Raw genomic sequence first — 22,331 nt, 5'->3', positions numbered from 1 at the left:
CGGATTTCTGCTGTTTCATCTTCAGAAATTGGCTGTTCAATTGTAGTTATTTTATTAATAGCTTCATGTTCAGGAGCTTTTGATGGCGTTTCAATTATCTTTTCCAGGTCAGTTTCTTTGGTTGACCACGCAACTTCTATTTTCTCAAGGTCTCCTGAGAAACCTTCATATGAAGAAGCTGTTGACACATCTTCAGACACCAATTGTGTTTCACTTTCAACTAATGTTTGCTCTCGCATGGTCACAGTTTTTTCAATTTTCTGTTCAAAATTTGCCTCTTTTTCTTCAACTATTTGCACGATATCATCTTCAGAAATTGGCTGATCATCAGAAATTGGCTGAACATCAGTTTCACTTTCCTTCTCATCAACACTTTCCAAGAACACTACCCCTGAGGGTGTTTGCTCATCATTACTGAGCATTTGCATCTGGTTAGCGTTAGCCAACCTCATGGCATCTAAACTGGCATTAAACCATATTCCCTGCCCAGCAGGTCTAAATTCCAGTTTTTCCACCGGTTCATAAAAACTTTCAACACGTGCTTTACTATCAACAGCGATGGGGAGACTTGGGGTTCCCACCTCCACATTTTTTATCTCAATTCCTTGCATTGCTTTTTCATATGACCATGAGTCAACTTCGTATGCAGCAGTCATTGAAACATCTCCATGCACCAATTGCGTTTCACTTTCAAGTATTGTTTTCTCTGACTTGGTCGAAATATCTTCAATTTCATCTTCAGAATCTGTTTTCTTAGGCTCAGTGGTGTTTACTATATCATCTTCACAAATTTGCTGTTGAATTTCTGGAATTATTTTAACCGCTTCATGATCATATGCTTCATCTGTTTTTTCTGGAATCTCTGCCAGTTCAGGTTCTGTCATTGATATAGCTACTTCTGCTATTTCAACGTCTTGTGAGAAACCTTGATAATTAGCAGTGGTGGAAACGTCTTCAGACCCTATTGGTGTTTCACTCTCAACTACTTTTTTTTCTGCCGTGGTAAGAGTTTCTTCAAAGACGACTTGAGAATCTGCCTCCTTTGGTATAACGATTTCTGCTATATCATCTTCAGAAAGTGGCATTTCAATGTCAGTGATTTTATCAATAGCTTCATGTTTGCGAGATACTCCTGGCGTTTCAATTATCTTTTCCTGGTCGGCTTCTTTGATTGACCTAACAACTTCAATTTTCTCAAAGTCTTCTGAGACACCTTCATATGCAGCAGCCGTTAAAACGTCTTCAGACGCAAGTTGCGTATAACCTTCAACCATTGTTTGCTCTCGCATGGTCACAGTTCCTTCAATTATTTGTTCAGAATCTGCCTCTTTTACTTCAATTATTTGCACGATATCATCTTCAGAAATTGGCTTTTCAATTTCAGTGATCTGTTCTATAGCTGCAAGATCAGCAGCCACATCTGGTGTTTTACCGATCTGTTCCAAATCAACTTCTGTGATACCTGTAGCTACAGGTACTACCTCAACGTCTTGCAAGACATCTTTGTACTGAGCAGATGTTGAGACATCTTCCGACACTAATTGCATTTCACTTTCAAGGACAGGTTCTTCTCTTGTGGTCACAGTTGCATCACTGACCCCTTCAGAAAGGTGATCCTTTGAGTCAATAATTGCGATGATGTCATCTTCAAAAAACGGATGTTCAGGTTCAGTGATTTCCCCAATAGCTTCTTGTTCAAAATCTCCATCTTGTGTATCAATGATTTCTGCTATATCATCATATGTGCTTGGTTTAACCACTTCTCTTATCTCGTCGTCTTCTGAGACACCTTCATACGACGCAGTTGTTGAAACATCTTCAGGGACCAATAGCGTTTCACTTTCAAGTACTGTTTCCTCTGGCATAGTAAACGTTTCTTCAATGACCTCTTGCGAATCTACATCCTTTGGTTCAAGGATTTCTGTTGTTTCAGCTTCAGAAATTGGCTTTGCAATTGTAGTTATTTTATCAATAGCTTCATGTTCAGGAGTTTTTCCTGGGGTTTCAATTATATTTTCCAGGTCAGCTTCTTTGATTGACACCACAACATCTTTTTTCTCAAAGTCTCCTGAGACACCTTCATATGCAGAAGCTGTTGACACATCTTCAGACACCAATTGTGTTTCACTTTCAACTAATGTTTGCTCTCGCATGGTTACAGTTTCTTCAATTATTTGTTCAGAATCTGCCTCTTTCACTTCAACTATTTGCACGTTATCATCTTCACAAATTGGTTTTTCAATGTCAATGATCTGTGCTATAGCCTCATGTTCAGTAGCCTGATCTGGTGTTTTACTGATCTGTTCCAAATCAGCTTCTGTGATACCTGTAGCCACAGGTGCTACCTCAACGTCTGGCAAGACATCTTTGTATGGAGCAGTTGTTGAGACATTTTCCGACTCCAATTGCATTTCACTTTCAAGGGCAGCTTCTTCTCTTGTTGTCACAGTTGCATCACTGACCCCTTCAGAAAGGTCATCCTTTGAGTCAATAATTGCGATAATGTCATCTTCACAACACGGTTGTTCTGGTTCAGTGGTTTCCCCAATCGCTTTTTGTTCAAAATCTCCATCTTGTGTATCAATGACCTCCGCTCTTTCATCATATGTGCTTGGTTTAATCACTTCTTCTATCTCGTCGTCTTGTAAGATACGTTCATATGGAGCAGTTGTTGAAACACCTTCAGGGAACAAAGGCGATTCACTTTCAAGTACTGTTTCCTCTGACATAGTAAACATTTCTTCAATGACCTCTTGCGAATCTCCATCCTTTGCTTCACGGATTTCTGCTGTTTCATCTTCAGAAATTGGCTGTTCAATTGTAGTTATTTTATCAATAACTTCATGTTCAGGAGCTTTTGATGGCGTTTCAATTATCTTTTCCAGGTCAGCTTCTTTGGTTGACCACGCAACTTCTATTTTCTCAAGGTCTCCTGAGACATCTTCATATGCAGAAGCTGTTGAAACATCTTCAGACACCAATTGTGTTTCACTTTCAACTAATGTTTGCTCTCGCATGGTCACAGTTTCTTCAATTATTTGATCAGAATCTGTCTGTTTCACTTCCACTATTTGCACGTTATCATCTTCACAAATTGTTTTTTCAATGTCAATGATCTGTGCTATAGCCTCATGTTCAGTAGCCTGATCTGGTGTTTTACTGATCTGTTCCAAATCAGCTTCTGTGATACCTGTAGCCACAGGTGCTACCTCAACGTCTGGCAAGACATCTTTGTATGGAGCAGTTGTTGAGACATTTTCCGACTCCAATTGCATTTCACTTTCAAGGGCAGCTTCTTCTCTTGTGGTCACAGTCGCATCACTCACTTCTTCAGAAAGGTCATCCTTTGAGTCAATAATTGGCATGATGTCATCGTCACAAAACGGTTGTTCAGGTTCAGTGATTTCCCCAATCGCTTCGTGTTCAAAATCTACATCTTGTGTATCAATGACCTCCGCTCTTTCATCATATGTGCTTGGTTTAATCACTTCTTCTATCTCGTCATCTTGTAAGACACCTTCATATGGAGCAGTTGTTGAAACACCTTCAGGGAACAATAGCGATTCATTTTCAAGTACTGTTTCCTCTGGCATAGTAATCATTTCTTCAATGACCTCTTGCGAATCTCCATCCTTTGCTTCACGGATTTCTGCTGTTTCATCTTCAGAAATTGGCTGTTCAATTGTAGTTATTTTATCAATAACTTCATGTTCAGGAGCTTTTGATGGCGTATCAATTATCTTTTCCAGGTCAGCTTCTTTGGTTGACCACGCAACTTCTATTTTCTCAAGGTCTCCTGAGACATCTTCATATGCAGAAGCTGTTGAAACATCTTCAGACACCAATTGTGTTTCACTTTCAACTAATGTTTGCTCTCGCATGGTCACAGTTTCTTCAATTATTTGATCAGAATCTGTCTGTTTCACTTCCACTATTTGCACGTTATCATCTTCACAAATTGGTTTTTCAATGTCCATGATCTGTGCTATAGCCTCATGTTCAGTAGCCTGATCTGGTGTTTTACTGATCTGTTCCAAATCAGCTTCTGTGATACCTGTAGCCACAGGTGCTACCTCAACGTCTGGCAAGACATCTTTGTATGGAGCAGTTGTTGAGACATTTTCCGACTCCAATTGCATTTCACTTTCAAGGGCAGCTTCTTCTCTTGTGGTCACAGTCGCATCACTCACTTCTTCAGAAAGGTCATCCTTTGAGTCAATAATTGGCATGATGTCATCGTCACAAAACGGTTGTTCAGGTTCAGTGATTTCCCCAATCGCTTCGTGTTCAAAATCTCCATCTTGTGTATCAATGACCTCCGCTCTTTCATCATATGTGCTTGGTTTAATCACTTCTTCTATCTCGTCATCTTGTAAGACACCTTCATATGGAGCAGTTGTTGAAACACCTTCAGGGAACAATAGCGATTCATTTTCAAGTACTGTTTCCTCTGGCATAGTAATCATTTCTTCAATGACCTCTTGCGAATCTCCATCCTTTGCTTCACGGATTTCTGCTGTTTCATCTTCAGAAATTGGCTGTTCAATTGTAGTTATTTTATCAATAACTTCATGTTCAGGAGCTTTTGATGGCGTATCAATTATCTTTTCCAGGTCAGCTTCTTTGGTTGACCACGCAACTTCTATTTTCTCAAGGTCTCCTGAGACATCTTCATATGCAGAAGCTGTTGAAACATCTTCAGACACCAATTGTGTTTCACTTTCAACTAATGTTTGCTCTCGCATGGTCACAGTTTCTTCAATTATTTGATCAGAATCTGTCTGTTTCACTTCCACTATTTGCACGTTATCATCTTCACAAATTGGTTTTTCAATGTCCATGATCTGTGCTATAGCCTCATGTTCAGTAGCCTGATCTGGTGTTTTACTGATCTGTTCCAAATCAGCTTCTGTGATACCTGTAGCCACAGGTGCTACCTCAACGTCTGGCAAGACATCTTTGTATGGAGCAGTTGTTGAGACATTTTCCGACTCCAATTGCATTTCACTTTCAAGGGCAGCTTCTTCTCTTGTGGTCACAGTCGCATCACTCACTTCTTCAGAAAGGTCATCCTTTGAGTCAATAATTGGCATGATGTCATCGTCACAAAACGGTTGTTCAGGTTCAGTGATTTCCCCAATCGCTTCGTGTTCAAAATCTCCATCTTGTGTATCAATGACCTCCGCTCTTTCATCATATGTGCTTGGTTTAATCACTTCTTCTATCTCGTCATCTTGTAAGACACCTTCATATGGAGCAGTTGTTGAAACACCTTCAGGGAACAATAGCGATTCATTTTCAAGTACTGTTTCCTCTGGCATAGTAATCATTTCTTCAATGACCTCTTGCGAATCTCCATCCTTTGCTTCACGGATTTCTGCTGTTTCATCTTCAGAAATTGGCTGTTCAATTGTAGTTATTTTATCAATAACTTCATGTTCAGGAGCTTTTGATGGCGTATCAATTATCTTTTCCAGGTCAGCTTCTTTGGTTGACCACGCAACTTCTATTTTCTCAAGGTCTCCTGAGACATCTTCATATGCAGAAGCTGTTGAAACATCTTCAGACACCAATTGTGTTTCACTTTCAACTAATGTTTGCTCTCGCATGGTCACAGTTTCTTCAATTATTTGATCAGAATCTGTCTGTTTCACTTCCACTATTTGCACGTTATCATCTTCACAAATTGGTTTTTCAATGTCCATGATCTGTGCTATAGCCTCATGTTCAGTAGCCTGATCTGGTGTTTTACTGATCTGTTCCAAATCAGCTTCTGTGATACCTGTAGCCACAGGTGCTACCTCAACGTCTGGCAAGACATCTTTGTATGGAGCAGTTGTTGAGACATTTTCCGACTCCAATTGCATTTCACTTTCAAGGGCAGCTTCTTCTCTTGTGGTCACAGTCGCATCACTCACTTCTTCAGAAAGGTCATCCTTTGAGTCAATAATTGGCATGATGTCATCGTCACAAAACGGTTGTTCAGGTTCAGTGATTTCCCCAATCGCTTCGTGTTCAAAATCTCCATCTTGTGTATCAATGACCTCCGCTCTTTCATCATATGTGCTTGGTTTAATCACTTCTTCTATCTCGTCGTCTTGTAAGATACGTTCATATGGAACAGTTGTTGAAACACCTTCAGGGAACAATAGCGATTCACTTTCAAGTACTGTTTCCTCTGACACAGTAAACATTTCTTCAATGACCTCTTGCGAATCTCCATCCCTTGCTTCACGGATTTCTGCTGTTTCATCTTCAGAAATTGGCTGTTCAATTGTAGTTATTTTATCAGTAGCTTCATGTTCAGGAGCTTTTGACGGCGTTTCAATTATCTTTTCCAGGTCAGCTTCTTTGGTTGACCACGCAACTTCTATTTTCTCAAGGTCTCCTGAGACATCTTCATATGCAGAAGCTGTTGACACATCTTCAGACACCAATTGTGCTTCACTTTCAACTAATGTTTGCTCTCGCATGGTCACAGTTTCTTCAATTATTTGATCAGAATCTGTCTGTTTCACTTCAACTATTTGCACGTTATCATCTTCACAAATTGTTTTTTCAATGTCAATGATCTGTGCTATAGCCTCATGTTCAGTAGCCTGATCTGGTGTTTTACTGATCTGTTCCAAATCAGCTTCTGTGATACCTGTAGCCACAGGTGCTACCTCAACGTCTGGCAAGACATCTTTGTATGGAGCAGTTGTTGAGACATTTTCCGACTCCAATTGCATTTCACTTTCAAGGGCAGCTTCTTCTCTTGTGTTCACAGTCGCATCACTCACTTCTTCAGAAAGGTCATCCTTTGAGTCAATAATTGGCACGTCATCGTCACAAAACGGTTGTTCAGGTTCAGTGATTTCCCCAATCGCTTCGTGTTCAAAATCTCCATCTTGTGTATCAATGACCTCTGCTCTTTCATCATATGTGCTTGGTTTAATCACTTCTTCTATCTCGTCATCTTGTAAGACACCTTCATATGGAGCAGTTGTTGAAACACCTTCAGGGAACAATAGCGATTCACTTTCAAGTACTGTTTCCTCTGACACAGTAAACATTTCTTCAATGACCTCTTGCGAATCTCCATCCTTTGCTTCACGGATTTCTGCTGTTTCATCTTCAGAAATTGGCTGTTCAATTGTAGTTATTTTATCAGTAGCTTCATGTTCAGGAGCTTTTAACGGCGTTTCAATTATCTTTTCCAGGTCAGCTTCTTTGGTTGACCACGCAACTTCTATTTTCTCAAGGTCTCCTGAGACATTTTCATATGCAGAAGCTGTTGACACATCTTCAGACACCAATTGTGTTTCACTTTCAACTAATGTTTGCTCTCGCATGGTCACAGTTTCTTCAATTATTTGATCAGAATCTGTCTGTTTCACTTCAACTATTTGCACGTTATCATCTTCACAAATTGGTTTTTCAATGTCAATGATCTGTGCTATAGCCTCATGTTCAGTAGCCTGATCTGGTGTTTTACTGATCTGTTCCAAATCAGCTTCTGTGATACCTGTAGCCACAGGTGCTACCTCAACGTCTGGCAAGGCATCTTTGTATGGAGCAGTTGTTGAGGCATTTTCCGACTCCAATTGCATTTCACTTTCAAGGGCAGCTTCTTCTCTTGTGGTCACAGTTGCATCACTGACCCCTTCAGAAAGGTCATCCTTCGAGTCAATAATTGCGATGATGTCATCGTCACAAAACGGTTGTTCATGTTCAGTGATTTCCCCAATCGCTTCGTGTTCAAAATCTCCATCTTGTGTATCAATGATCTCTACTCTTTCATCATATGTGCTTGGTTTAATCACTTCTTCTATCTTATCGTCTTCTGAGAATCCTTCATATGGAGCAATTGTTGAAACATCTTCAGGGACCAATAGCAGTTCACTTTCAACTATTGTTTGCTCTCGCTTGGTCACAGTTTTTTCAATTTTCCATTCAAAATCTGCCTCTTTTTCTTCAACTATTTCCACGATATCATCTTCAGAAATTGGCTGATCATCAGAAATTGGCTGAACATCAGTTTCACTTTCCTTCTCATCAACACTTTCCAAGAACACTACCCCTGAGGGTGTTTGCTCATCATTACTGAGCATTTGCATCTGGTTAGCGTTAGCCAATCTCATGGCATCTAAACTGGCATTAAACCATATTCCCTGCCCAGCAGGTCTAAATTCCAGTTTATCCACCGGTTCATAAAAACTTTCAACACGTGCTTTACTATCAACAGCTTTGGGGAGACTTGGGGTTCCCACCTCCACATTTTTTATCTCAATTCCTTGCATTGCTTTTTCATATGACCATGAGTCAACTTCGTATGCAGCAGTCATTGAAACATCTCCATGCACCAATTGCGTTTTACTTTCAAGTATTGTTTTCTCTGACTTGGTCGAAATATCTTCAATTTCATCTTCCGAATCTGTTTTCTTAGGTTCAGTGGTGTGTACTATATCATCTTCACAAATGTGCTGTTGAATTTCTGGAATTATTTTAACCACTTCATGATCATATGCTTCATCTGTTTTTTCTGGAATCTCTGCCATTTCAGGTTCTGTCATTGATATATCTACTTCTGCTATTTCAACGTCTTGTGAGAAACCTTGATAATTAGCAGTGGTGGAAACGTCTTCAGATCCTAATGGTGTTTCACTTTCAACTACTTTTGTTTCTGCCGTGGTAAGAGTTTCTTCAAAGACGACTTGAGAATCTGCCTCCTTTGGTATAACGATTTCTGCTATATCATCTTCAGAAAGTGGCATTTCAATGTCAGTGATTTTATCAATAGCTTCATGTTTGCGAGATACTCCTGGCGTTTCAATGATCTTTTCCTGGTCGCCTTCTTTGATTGACCTAACAACTTCAATTTTCTCAAAGTCTTCTGAGACACCTTCATATGCAGCAGCCGTTAAAACTTCTTCAGACGCAAGTTGCGTATAACCTTCAACCATTGTTTGCTCTCGCATGGTCACAGTTCCTTCAATTGTTTGTTCAGAATCTGCCTCTTTTACTTCAACTATTTGCACGATATCATCTTCAGAAATTGGCTTTTCAATTTCAGTGATCTGTTCTATAGCTGCATGCTCAGCAGCCACATCTGGTGTTTTACCGATCTGTTCCAAATCAACTTCTGTGATACCTGTAGCTACAGGTACTACCTCAACGTCTTGCAAGACATCTTTGTACTGAGCAGCTGTTGAGACATCTTCCGACACTAATTGCATTTCACTTTCAAGGACAGGTTCTTCTCTTGTGGTCACAGTTGCATCACTGACCCCTTCAGAAAGGTGATCCTTTGAGTCAATAATTGCGATGATGTCATCTTCAAAAAACGGATGTTCAGGTTCAGTGATTTCCCCAATAGCTTCTTGTTCAAAATCTCCATCTTGTGTATCAATGATTTCTGCTATATCATCATATGTGCTTGGTTTAACCACTTCTCTTATCTCGTCGTCTTCTGAGACACCTTCATACAACGCAGTTGTTGAAACATCTTCAGGGACCAATAGCGTTTCACTTTCAAGTACTGTTTCCTCTGGCATAGTAAACGTTTCTTCAATGACCTCTTGCGAATCTACATCCTTTGGTTCAAGGATTTCTGTTGTTTCAGCTTCAGAAATTGGCTTTGCAATTGTAGTTATTTTATCAATAGCTTCATGTTCAGGAGTTTTTCCTGGGGTTTCAATTATATTTTCCAGGTCAGCTTCTTTGATTGACACCACAACATCTTTTTTCTCAAAGTCTCCTGAGACACCTTCATATGCAGAAGCTGTTGACACATCTTCAGACACCAATTGTGTTTCACTTTCAACTAATGTTTGCTCTCGCATGGTTACAGTTTCTTCAATTATTTGTTCAGAATCTGCCTCTTTCACTTCAACTATTTGCACGTTATCATCTTCACAAATTGGTTTTTCAATGTCAATGATCTGTGCTATAGCCTCATGTTCAGTAGCCTGATCTGGTGTTTTACTGATCTGTTCCAAATCAGCTTCTGTGATACCTGTAGCCACAGGTGCTACCTCAACGTCTGGCAAGACATCTTTGTATGGAGCAGTTGTTGAGACATTTTCCGACTCCAATTGCATTTCACTTTCAAGGGCAGCTTCTTCTCTTGTTGTCACAGTTGCATCACTGACCCCTTCAGAAAGGTCATCCTTTGAGTCAATAATTGCGATAATGTCATCTTCACAACACGGTTGTTCTGGTTCAGTGGTTTCCCCAATAGCTTTTTGTTCAAAATCTCCATCTTGTGTATCAATGACCTCTGCTATATCATCATATGTCCTTGGTTTAACCACTTCTTCTATCTCGTCGTCTTGTAAGACACCTTCATATGGAGCAGTTGTTGAAACACCTTCAGGGAACAATAGCGATTCATTTTCAAGTACTGTTTCCTCTGGCATAGTAATCATTTCTTCAATGACCTCTTGCGAATCTCCATCCTTTGCTTCACGGATTTCTGCTGTTTCATCTTCAGAAATTGGCTGTTCAATTGTAGTTATTTTATCAATAACTTCATGTTCAGGAGCTTTTGATGGCGTTTCAATTATCTTTTCCAGGTCAGCTTCTTTGGTTGACCACGCAACTTCTATTTTCTCAAGGTCTCCTGAGACATCTTCATATGCAGAAGCTGTTGAAACATCTTCAGACACCAATTGTGTTTCACTTTCAACTAATGTTTGCTCTCGCATGGTCACAGTTTCTTCAATTATTTGATCAGAATCTGTCTGTTTCACTTCCACTATTTGCACGTTATCATCTTCACAAATTGGTTTTTCAATGTCCATGATCTGTGCTATAGCCTCATGTTCAGTAGCCTGATCTGGTGTTTTACTGATCTGTTCCAAATCAGCTTCTGTGATACCTGTAGCCACAGGTGCTACCTCAACGTCTGGCAAGACATCTTTGTATGGAGCAGTTGTTGAGACATTTTCCGACTCCAATTGCATTTCACTTTCAAGGGCAGCTTCTTCTCTTGTGGTCACAGTCGCATCACTCACTTCTTCAGAAAGGTCATCCTTTGAGTCAATAATTGGCATGATGTCATCGTCACAAAACGGTTGTTCAGGTTCAGTGATTTCCCCAATCGCTTCGTGTTCAAAATCTCCATCTTGTGTATCAATGACCTCCGCTCTTTCATCATATGTGCTTGGTTTAATCACTTCTTCTATCTCGTCGTCTTGTAAGATACGTTCATATGGAGCAGTTGTTGAAACACCTTCAGGGAACAATAGCGATTCACTTTCAAGTACTGTTTCCTCTGACACAGTAAACATTTCTTCAATGACCTCTTGCGAATTTCCATCCCTTGCTTCACGGATTTCTGCTGTTTCATCTTCAGAAATTGGCTGTTCAATTGTAGTTATTTTATCAGTAGCTTCATGTTCAGGAGCTTTTGACGGCGTTTCAATTATCTTTTCCAGGTCAGCTTCTTTGGTTGACCACGCAACTTCTATTTTCTCAAGGTCTCCTGAGACATCTTCATATGCAGAAGCTGTTGACACATCTTCAGACACCAATTGTGCTTCACTTTCAACTAATGTTTGCTCTCGCATGGTCACAGTTTCTTCAATTATTTGATCAGAATCTGTCTGTTTCACTTCAACTATTTGCACGTTATCATCTTCACAAATTGTTTTTTCAATGTCAATGATCTGTGCTATAGCCTCATGTTCAGTAGCCTGATCTGGTGTTTTACTGATCTGTTCCAAATCAGCTTCTGTGATACCTGTAGCCACAGGTGCTACCTCAACGTCTGGCAAGACATCTTTGTATGGAGCAGTTGTTGAGACATTTTCCGACTCCAATTGCATTTCACTTTCAAGGGCAGCTTCTTCTCTTGTGTTCACAGTCGCATCACTCACTTCTTCAGAAAGGTCATCCTTTGAGTCAATAATTGGCACGTCATCGTCACAAAACGGTTGTTCAGGTTCAGTGATTTCCCCAATCGCTTCGTGTTCAAAATCTCCATCTTGTGTATCAATGACCTCTGCTCTTTCATCATATGTGCTTGGTTTAATCACTTCTTCTATCTCGTCATCTTGTAAGACACCTTCATATGGAGCAGTTGTTGAAACACCTTCAGGGAACAATAGTGATTCACTTTCAAGTACTGTTTCCTCTGACACAGTAAACATTTCTTCAATGACCTCTTGCGAATCTCCATCCTTTGCTTCACAGATTTCTGCTGTTTCATCTTCAGAAATTGGCTGTTCAATTGTAGTTATTTTATCAGTAGCTTCATGTTCAGGAGCTTTTAACGGCGTTTCAATTATCTTTTCCAGGTCAGCTTCTTTGGTTGACCACGCAACTTCTATTTTCTCAAGGTCTCCTGAGACATTTTCATATGCAGAAGCTGTTGACACATCTTCAGACACCAATTGTGTTTCACTTTCAACTAATGTTTGCTCTCGCATGGTCACAGTTTCTTCAATTATTTGATCAGAATCTGTCTGTTTCACTTCAACTATTTGCACGTTATCATCTTCACAAATTGGTTTTTCAATGTCAATGATCTGTGCTATAGCCTCATGTTCAGTAGCCTGATCTGGTGTTTTACTGATCTGTTCCAAATCAGCTTCTGTGATACCTGTAGCCACAGGTGCTACCTCAACGTCTGGCAAGGCATCTTTGTATGGAGCAGTTGTTGAGGCATTTTCCGACTCCAATTGCATTTCACTTTCAAGGGCAGCTTCTTCTCTTGTGGTCACAGTTGCATCACTGACCCCTTCAGAAAGGTCATCCTTCGAGTCAATAATTGCGATGATGTCATCGTCACAAAACGGTTGTTCATGTTCAGTGATTTCCCCAATCGCTTCGTGTTCAAAATCTCCATCTTGTGTATCAATGATCTCTACTCTTTCATCATATGTGCTTGGTTTAATCACTTCTTCTATCTTATCGTCTTCTGAGAATCCTTCATATGGAGCAATTGTTGAAACATCTTCAGGGACCAATAGCAGTTCACTTTCAGCTATTGTTTGCTCTCGCTTGGTCACAGTTTTTTCAATTTTCCATTCAAAATCTGCCTCTTTTTCTTCAACTATTTCCACGATATCATCTTCAGAAATTGGCTGATCATCAGAAATTGGCTGAACATCAGTTTCACTTTCCTTCTCATCAACACTTTCCAAGAACACTACCCCTGAGGGTGTTTGCTCATCATTACTGAGCATTTGCATCTGGTTAGCGTTAGCCAATCTCATGGCATCTAAACTGGCATTAAACCATATTCCCTGCCCAGCAGGTCTAAATTCCAGTTTATCCACCGGTTCATAAAAACTTTCAACACGTGCTTTACTATCAACAGCTTTGGGGAGACTTGGGGTTCCCACCTCCACATTTTTTATCTCAATTCCTTGCATTGCTTTTTCATATGACCATGAGTCAACTTCGTATGCAGCAGTCATTGAAACATCTCCATGCACCAATTGCGTTTTACTTTCAAGTATTGTTTTCTCTGACTTGGTCGAAATATCTTCAATTTCATCTTCCGAATCTGTTTTCTTAGGTTCAGTGGTGTGTACTATATCATCTTCACAAATGTGCTGTTGAATTTCTGGAATTATTTTAACCGCTTCATGATCATATGCTTCATCTGTTTTTTCTGGAATCTCTGCCATTTCAGGTTCTGTCATTGATATATCTACTTCTGCTATTTCAACGTCTTGTGAGAAACCTTGATAATTAGCAGTGGTGGAAACGTCTTCAGATCCTAATGGTGTTTCACTTTCAACTACTTTTGTTTCTGCCGTGGTAAGAGTTTCTTCAAAGACGACTTGAGAATCTGCCTCCTTTGGTATAACGATTTCTGCTATATCATCTTCAGAAAGTGGCATTTCAATGTCAGTGATTTTATCAATAGCTTCATGTTTGCGAGATACTCCTGGCGTTTCAATGATCTTTTCCTGGTCGCCTTCTTTGATTGACCTAACAACTTCAATTTTCTCAAAGTCTTCTGAGACACCTTCATATGCAGCAGCCGTTAAAACTTCTTCAGACGCAAGTTGCGTATAACCTTCAACCATTGTTTGCTCTCGCATGGTCACAGTTCCTTCAATTATTTGTTCAGAATCTGCCTCTTTTACTTCAACTATTTGCACGATATCATCTTCAGAAATTGGCTTTTCAATTTCAGTGATCTGTTCTATAGCTGCATGCTCAGCAGCCACATCTGGTGTTTTACCGATCTGTTCCAAATCAACTTTTGTGAAACCTGTAGCTACAGGTACTACCTCAACGTCTTGCAAGACATCTTTGTACTGAGCAGCTGTTGAGACATCTTCCGACACTAATTGCATTTCACTTTCAAGGACAGCTTCTTCTCTTGTGGTCCCAGTTGCATCACTGACCCCTTCAGAAAGGTCATAGTTTGAGTCAATAATTGCGAAGATGTCATCTTCAAAAAACAGATGTTCAGTGATTTCCCCAATAGCTTCTTGTTCAAAATCTCCATCTTGTGTATCAATGATTTCTGCTATATCATCATATGTGCTTGGTTTAACCACTTCTCTTATCTCGTCGTCTTCTGAGACACCTTCATACGGAGCAGTTGTTGAAACATCTTCAGGGACCAATAGCGTTTCACTTTCAAGTACTGTTTCCTCTGGCCTAGTAAACGTTTCTTCAATGACCTCTTGCGAATCTACATCCTTTGGTTCAAGGATTTCTGTTGGTTCAGCTTCAGAAATTGGCTTTGCAATTGTAGTTATTTTATCAATAGCTTCATGTTCAGGAGTTTTTCCTGGGGTTTCAATTATATTTTCCAGGTCAGCTTCTTTGATTGACACCACAACATCTTTTTTCTCAAAGTCTCCTGAGACACCTTCATATGTAGCAGCTGTTGACACATCTTCAGACACCAATTGTGTTTCACTTTTATCTATTGTTTGCTCTTGCATGGTTACAGTTTCTTCAATTATTTGTTCAGAATCTGCCTCTTTTACTTCAACTATTTGCACGATATCATCTTCAGAAATTGGCTTTTCAATTTCAATGGTCTGTGCTATAGCTTCATGTTCAGTAGCCTCATCTGGTGTTTTACCGATCGGTTCCAAATCAGCTTCCGTGATACCTGTAGCCACAGGTACTACCTCAACGTCTTGCAAGACATCTTTGTACGGAGCAGTTGTTGAGACATCTTCCGACACTAATTGCATTTCACTTTCAAGGACAGCGTCTTCTCTTGTGGTCACAGTTGCATCACTGACCCCTTCAGAAAGGTCATCCTTTGAGTCAATAATTGCGATGATGTCATCTTCACAACACGGTTGTTCAGGTTCAGTGATTTCCCCAATAGCTTTTTGGTCAAAATCTCCATCTTGTGTATCACTGACCTCTGCTATATCATCATATGTGCTTGGTTTAACCACTTCTACTATCTCTTCGTCTTGTAAGACACCTTCATATGGAGCAGTTGTTGAAACATCTTCAGGGACCAATAGCGTTTCACTTTCAAGTACTGTTTCCTCTGGCCTAGTAAACGTTTCTTCAATGACCTTTTGCGAATCTACATCCTTTGGTTCAAGGATTTCTGTTGTTTCAGCTTCAAAAATTGGCTTTGCAATTGTAGTTATTTTATCAATAGCTTCATGTTCAGGAGCTGTTGATGGCGTTTCAATTATCTTTTCCAGGTCAGCTTCTTTGGTTGACCACGCAACTTCTATTTTCTCAAGGTCTCCTGAGACACCTTCATATGCAGAAGCTGTTGACACATCTTCAGACACCAATTGTGTTTCACTTTCAACTAATGTTTGCTCTCGCATGGTTATAGTTTTTTCAATTATTTGTTCAGAATCTGCCTCTTTAACTTCAACTATTTGCACGATATCATCTTCGTAAATTGGCTTTTCAATTTCAATGGTCTGTGCTATAGCTTCATGTGCATTAGCCTCATCTGGTGTTTTACCGATCTGTTCCAAATCAGCTTCCATGATACCTGTATCCACAGGTACTACCTCAACGTCTTGCAAGACATCTTTGTACGGAGCAGTTGTTGAGACGTCTTCCGACACTAATTGCATTTCACTTTCAAGGACAGCTTCTTCTCTTGTGGTCACAGTTGCATCACTGACCCCTTCAGAAAGGTCATCCTTTGAGTCAATAATTGCGATAATGTCATCTTCACAACACGGTTGTTCAGATTCAGTGGTTTCCCCAATAGCTTTTTGTTCAAAATCTCCATCTTGTGTATCAATGACCTCTGCTCTTTCATCATATGTGCTTGGTTTAATCACTTCTTCTATCTCGTCGTCTTGTAAGACACCTTCATATGGAGCAGTTGTTGAAACACCTTCAGGGAACAATAGCGATTCACTTTCAAGTACTGTTTCCTCTGACACAGTAAACATTTCTTCAATGACCTCTTGCGAATCTCCATCCTTTGCTTCACGGATTTCTGCTGTTTCATCTTCAGAAATTGGCTGTTCAATTGTAGTTATTTTATCAGTAGCTTCATGTTCAGGAGCTTTTGACGGCGTTTCAATTATCTTTTCCAGGTCAGCTTCTTTGGTTGACCACGCAACTTCTATTTTCTCAAGGTCTCCTGAGACATCTTCATATGCAGAAGCTGTTGACACATCTTCAGACACCAATTGTGTTTCACTTTCAACTAATGTTTGCTCTCGCATGGTCACAGTTTCTTCAATTATTTGATCAGAATCTGTCTGTTTCACTTCAACTATTTGCACGTTATCATCTTCACAAATTGGTTTTTCAATGTCAATGATCTGTGCTATAGCCTCATGTTCAGTAGCCTGATCTGGTGTTTTACTGATCTGTTCCAAATCAGCTTCTGTGATACCTGTAGCCACAGGTGCTACCTCAACGTCTGGCAAAACATCTTTGCATGGAGCAGTTGTTGAGACATTTTCCGACTCCAATTGCATTTCACTTTCAAGGGCAGCTTCTTCTCTTGTGGTTACAGTCACATCACTCACTTCTTCAGAAAGGTCATCCTTTGAGTCAATAATTGGCATGATGTCATCGTCACAAAACGGTTGTTCAGGTTCAGTGATTTCCCCAATCGCTTCGTGTTCAAAATCTCCATCTTGTGTATCAATGACCTCTGCTCTTTCATCATATGTGCTTGGTTTAATCACTTCTTCTATCTCGTCGTCTTGTAAGACACCTTCATATGGAGCAGTTGTTGAAACACCTTCAGGGAACAATAGCGATTCACTTTCAAGTACTGTTTCCTCTGACACAGTAAACATTTCTTCAATGACCTCTTGCGAATCTCCATCCTTTGCTTCACGGATTTCTGCTGTTTCATCTTCAGAAATTGGCTGTTCAATTGTAGTTATTTTATCAGTAGCTTCATGTTCAGGAGCTTTTGACGGCGTTTCAATTATCTTTTCCAGGTCAGCTTCTTTGGTTGACCACGCAACTTCTATTTTCTCAAGGTCTCCTGAGACATCTTCATATGCAGAAGCTGTTGACACATCTTCAGACACCAATTGTGTTTCACTTTCAACTAATGTTTGCTCTCGCATGGTCACAGTTTCTTCAATTATTTGATCAGAATCTGTCTGTTTCACTTCAACTATTTGCACGTTATCATCTTCACAAATTGGTTTTTCAATGTCAATGATCTGTGCTATAGCCTCATGTTCAGTAGCCTGATCTGGTGTTTTACTGATCTGTTCCAAATCAGCTTCTGTGATACCTGTAGCCACAGGTGCTACCTCAACGTCTGGCAAGGCATCTTTGTATGGAGCAGTTGTTGAGGCATTTTCCGACTCCAATTGCATTTCACTTTCAAGGGCAGCTTCTTCTCTTGTGGTCACAGTCGCATCACTCACTTCTTCTGAAAGGTCATCCTTTGAGTCAATAATTGGCATGATGTCATCGTCACAAAACGGTTGTTCAGGTTCAGTGATTTTTCCAATCGCTTCGTGTTCAAAATCTCCATCTTGTGTATCAATGATCTCTGCTCTTTCATCATATGTGCTTGGTTTAATCACTTCTTCTATCTCGTCGTCTTCTGAGAATCCTTCATATGGAGCAATTGTTGAAACATCTTCAGGGACCAATAGCAGTTCACTTTCAACTATTGTTTGCTCTCGCTTGGTCACAGTTTTTTCAATTTTCCGTTCAAAATCTGCCTCTTTTTCTTCAACTATTTGCACGATATCATCTTCAGAAATTGGCTGATCATCAGAAATTGGCTGAACATCAGTTTCACTTTCCTTCTCATCAACACTTTCCAAGAACACTACCCCTGAGGGTGTTTGCTCATCATTACTGAGCATTTGCATCTGGTTAGCGTTAGCCAATCTCATGGCATCTAAACTGGCATTAAACCATATTCCCTGCCCAGCAGGTCTAAATTCCAGTTTGTCCCCCGGTTCATAAAAACTTTCAACACGTGCTTTACTATCAACAGCTATGGGGAGACTTGGGGTTCCCACCTCCACATTTTTTATCTCAATTCCTTGCATTGCTTTTTCATATGACCATGAGTCAACTTCGTATGCAGCAGTCATTGAAACATCTCCATGCACCAATTGCGTTTCACTTTCAAGTATTGTTTTCTCTGACTTGGTCGAAATATCTTCAATTTCATCTTCCGAATCTGTTTTCTTAGGTTCAGTGGTGTGTACTATATCATCTTCACAAATTTGCTGTTGAATTTCTGGAATTATTTTAACCGCTTCATGATCATATGCTTCATCTGTTTTTTCTGGAATCTCTGCCATTTCAGGTTCTGTCATTGATATATCTACTTCTGCTATTTCAACGTCTTGTGAGAAACCTTGATAATTAGCAGTGGTGGATACGTCTTCAGACCCTAATGGTGTTTCACTTTCAACTACTTTTTTTTCTGCCGTGGTAAGAGTTTCTTCAAAGACGACTTGAGAATCTGCCTCCTTTGGTATAACGATTTCTGCTATATCATCTTCAGAAAGTGGCATTTCAATGTCAGTGATTTTATCAATAGCTTCATGTTTGCGAGATACTCCTGGCGTTTCAATGATCTTTTCCTGGTCGCCTTCTTTGATTGACCTAACAACTTCAATTTTCTCAAAGTCTTCTGAGACACCTTCATATGCAGCAGCCGTTAAAACTTCTTCAGACGCAAGTTGCGTATAACCTTCAACCATTGTTTGCTCTCGCATGGTCACAGTTCCTTCAATTATTTTTTCAGAATCTGCCTCTTTTACTTCAACTATTTGCACGATATCATCTTCAGAAATTGGCTTTTCAATTTCAGTGATCTGTTCTATAGCTGCATGCTCAGCAGCCACATCTGGTGTTTTACCGATCTGTTCCAAATCAACTTTTATTATACCTGTAGCTACAGGTACTACCTCAACGTCTTGCAAGACATCTTTGTACTGAAACGCTGTTGAGACATCTTCCGACACTATTTGCATTTCACTTTCAAGGACAGCTTCTTCTCTTGTGGTCACAGTTGCATCACTGACCCCTTCAGAAAGGTCATCGTTTGAGTCAATAATTGCGATGATGTCATCTTCAAAAAACGGATGTTCAGTGATTTCCCCAATAGCTTCTTGTTCAAAATCTCCATCTTGTGTATCAATGATTTCTGCTATATCATCATATGTGCTTGGTTTAACCACTTCTCTTATCTCGTCGTCTTCTGAGACACCTTCATACGGAGCAGTTGTTGAAACATCTTCAGGGACCAATAGCGTTTCACTTTCAAGTACTGTTTCCTCTGGCCTAGTAAACGTTTCTTCAATGACCTCTTGCGAATCTACCTCCTTTGGTTCAAGGATTTCTGTTGTTTCAACTTCAGAAATTGGCTTTGCAATTGTAGTTATTTTATCAATAGCTTCATGTTCAGGAGTTTTTCCTGGGGTTTCAATTATATTTTCCAGGTCAGCTTCTTTGATTGACACCACAACATCTTTTTTCTCAAAGTCTCCTGAGACACCTTCATATGTAGCAGCTGTTGACACATCTTCAGACACCAATTGTGTTTCACTTTTATCTATTGTTTGCTCTTGCATGGTTACAGTTTCTTCAATTATTTGTTCAGAATCTGCCTCTTTTACTTCAACTATTTGGACGATATCATCTTCAGAAATTGGCTTTTCAATTTCAATGGTCTGTGCTATAGCTTCATGTTCAGTAGCCTCATCTGGTGTTTTACCGATCGGTTCCAAATCAGCTTCCGTGATACCTGTAGCCACAGGTACTACCTCAACGTCTTGCAAGACATCTTTGTACGGAGCAGTTGTTGAGACATCTTCCGACACTAATTGCATTTCACTTTCAAGGACAGCGTCTTCTCTTGTGGTCACAGTTGCATCACTGACCCCTTCAGAAAGGTCATCCTTTGAGTCAATAATTGCGATGATGTCATCTTCACAACACGGTTGTTCAGGTTCAGTGATTTCCCCAATAGCTTTTTGTTCAAAATCTCCATCTTGTGTATCACTGACCTCTGCTATATCATCATATGTGCTTGGTTTAACCACTTCTACTATCTCTTCGTCTTGTAAGACACCTTCATATGGAGCAGTTGTTGAAACATCTTCAGGGACCAATAGCGTTTCACTTTCAAGTACTGTTTCCTCTGGCCTAGTAAACGTTTCTTCAATGACCTCTTGCGAATCTACATCCTTTGGTTCAAGGATTTCTGTTGTTTCAGCTTCAAAAATTGGCTTTGCAATTGTAGTTATTTTATTAATAGCTTCATGTTCAGGAGCTTTTGATGGCGTTTCAATTATCTTTTCCAGGTCAGCTTCTTTGGTTAACCACGCAACTTCTATTTTGTCAAGGTCTCCTGAGACACCTTCATATGCAGAAGCTGTTGACACATCTTCAGACACCAATTGTGTTTCACTTTCAACTAATGTTTGCTCTCGCATGGTTATAGTTTCTTCAATTATTTGTTCAGAATCTGCCTCTTTAACTTCAACTATTTGCACGATATCATCTTCGTAAATTGGCTTTTCAATTTCAATGGTCTGTGCTATAGCTTCATGTTCATTAGCCTCATCTGGTGTTTTACCGATCTGCTCCAAATCAGCTTCCATGATACCTGTATCCACAGGTACTACCTCAACGTCTTGCAAGACATCTTTGTACGGAGCAGTTGTTGAGACGTCTTCTGACACTAATTGCATTTCACTTTCAAGGACAGCTTCTTCTCTTGTGGTCACAGTTGCATCACTGACCCCTTCAGAAAGGTCATCCTTTGAGTCAATAATTGCGATAATGTCATCTTCACAACACGGTTGTTCAGGTTCAGTGATTTCCCCAATCGCTTCGTGTTCAAAATCTCCATCTTGTGTATCAATGACCTCTGCTCTTTCATCATATGTGCTTGGTTTAATTACTTCTTCTATCTCGTCGTCTTGTAAGACACCTTCATATGGAGCAGTTGTTGAAACACCTTCAGGGAACAATAGCGATTCACTTTCAAGTACTGTTTTCTCTGACACAGTAAACATTTCTTCAATGACCTCTTGCGAATCTCCATCCTTTGCTTCACGGATTTCTGCTGTTTCCTCTTCAGAAATTGGCTGTTCAATTGTAGTTATATTATCAGTAGCTTCATGTTCAGGAGCTTTTGATGGCGTTTCAATTATCTTTTCCAGGTCAGCTTCTTTGGTTGACCACGCAACTTCTATTTTCTCAAGGTCTCCTGAGACACCTTCATATGCAGACGCTGTTGACACATCTTCATACACCAATTGTGTTTCACTTTCAACTAATGTTTGCTCTCGCATGGTTACAGTTTCTTCAATTATTTGTTCAGAATCTGCCTCTTTCACTTCAACTATTTGCACGATATCATCTTCATAAATTGGCTTTTCAATTTCAATGGTCTGTGCTATAGCTTCATGTTCAGAAGCCTCATCTGGTGTTTTACCGATCTGTTCCAAATCAGCTTCCGTGATACCTGTAGCCACAGGTACTACCTCAACGTCTTGCAAGACATCTTTGTACGGAGCAGTTGTTGAGACGTCTTTTGACACTAATTGCATTTCACTTTCAAGGACAGATTCTTCTCTTGTGGTCACAGTTGCATCACTGACCCCTTCAGAAAGGTCATCCTTCGAGTCATTAATTGCGATGATGTCATCGTCACAAAACGGTTGTTCATGTTCAGTGATTTCCCCAATCGCTTCGTGTTCAAAATCTCCATCTTGTGTATCAATGATCTCTACTCTTTCATCATATGTGCTTGGTTTAATCACTTCTTCTATCTCGTCGTCTTCTGAGAATCCTTCATATGGAGCAATTGTTGAAACATCTTCAGGGACCAATAGCAGTTCACTTTCAACTATTGTTTGCTCTCGCTTGGTCACAGTTTTTTCAATTTTCCGTTCAAAATCTGCCTCTTTTTCTTCAACTAT

At 39.9% G+C, this 22,331-nt stretch overlaps 2 protein-coding genes across 4 annotated transcripts in view; both read right to left on the bottom strand.

Annotated features, from left to right (window-relative positions):
• DUT (deoxyuridine triphosphatase) overlaps positions 1–22,331 on the bottom strand; it is a 272,920-nt gene that overhangs the window by 69,497 nt on the left and 181,092 nt on the right. The gene's annotated exons all lie outside the window — the stretch shown is intronic.
• LOC142905699 (uncharacterized) overlaps positions 1–22,331 on the bottom strand; it is a 64,839-nt gene that overhangs the window by 16,819 nt on the left and 25,689 nt on the right. The window contains exons 1-2 of one of the 3 annotated variants that reach the window (XM_076052699.1): positions 2,078–22,331; positions 1–163 (exon numbers count right to left, since the gene is read on the bottom strand). The exon at positions 1–163 is cut by the window's left edge and continues 16,819 nt beyond it; the exon at positions 2,078–22,331 is cut by the window's right edge and continues 25,689 nt beyond it. In XM_076052699.1, coding sequence (XP_075908814.1) covers positions 1–163; positions 2,078–22,331 — 20,417 coding nt within the window. The other 2 variants (XM_076052698.1, XM_076052697.1) reach the window with 2 other exon arrangements.

This window comes from Petromyzon marinus, chromosome 57 (genome assembly GCF_048934315.1).
Source record: "Petromyzon marinus isolate PM22_M1 ecotype Great Lakes invasive population chromosome 57, UKy_Petmar_22M1.pri1.0, whole genome shotgun sequence".
In the NCBI taxonomy this organism is placed as follows: Eukaryota; Metazoa; Chordata; class Hyperoartia; order Petromyzontiformes; family Petromyzontidae; genus Petromyzon; species Petromyzon marinus.
The sequence above is the reverse complement of the archived record's forward strand: the minus strand, read 5'-3'. Positions and strand labels throughout refer to the sequence as shown.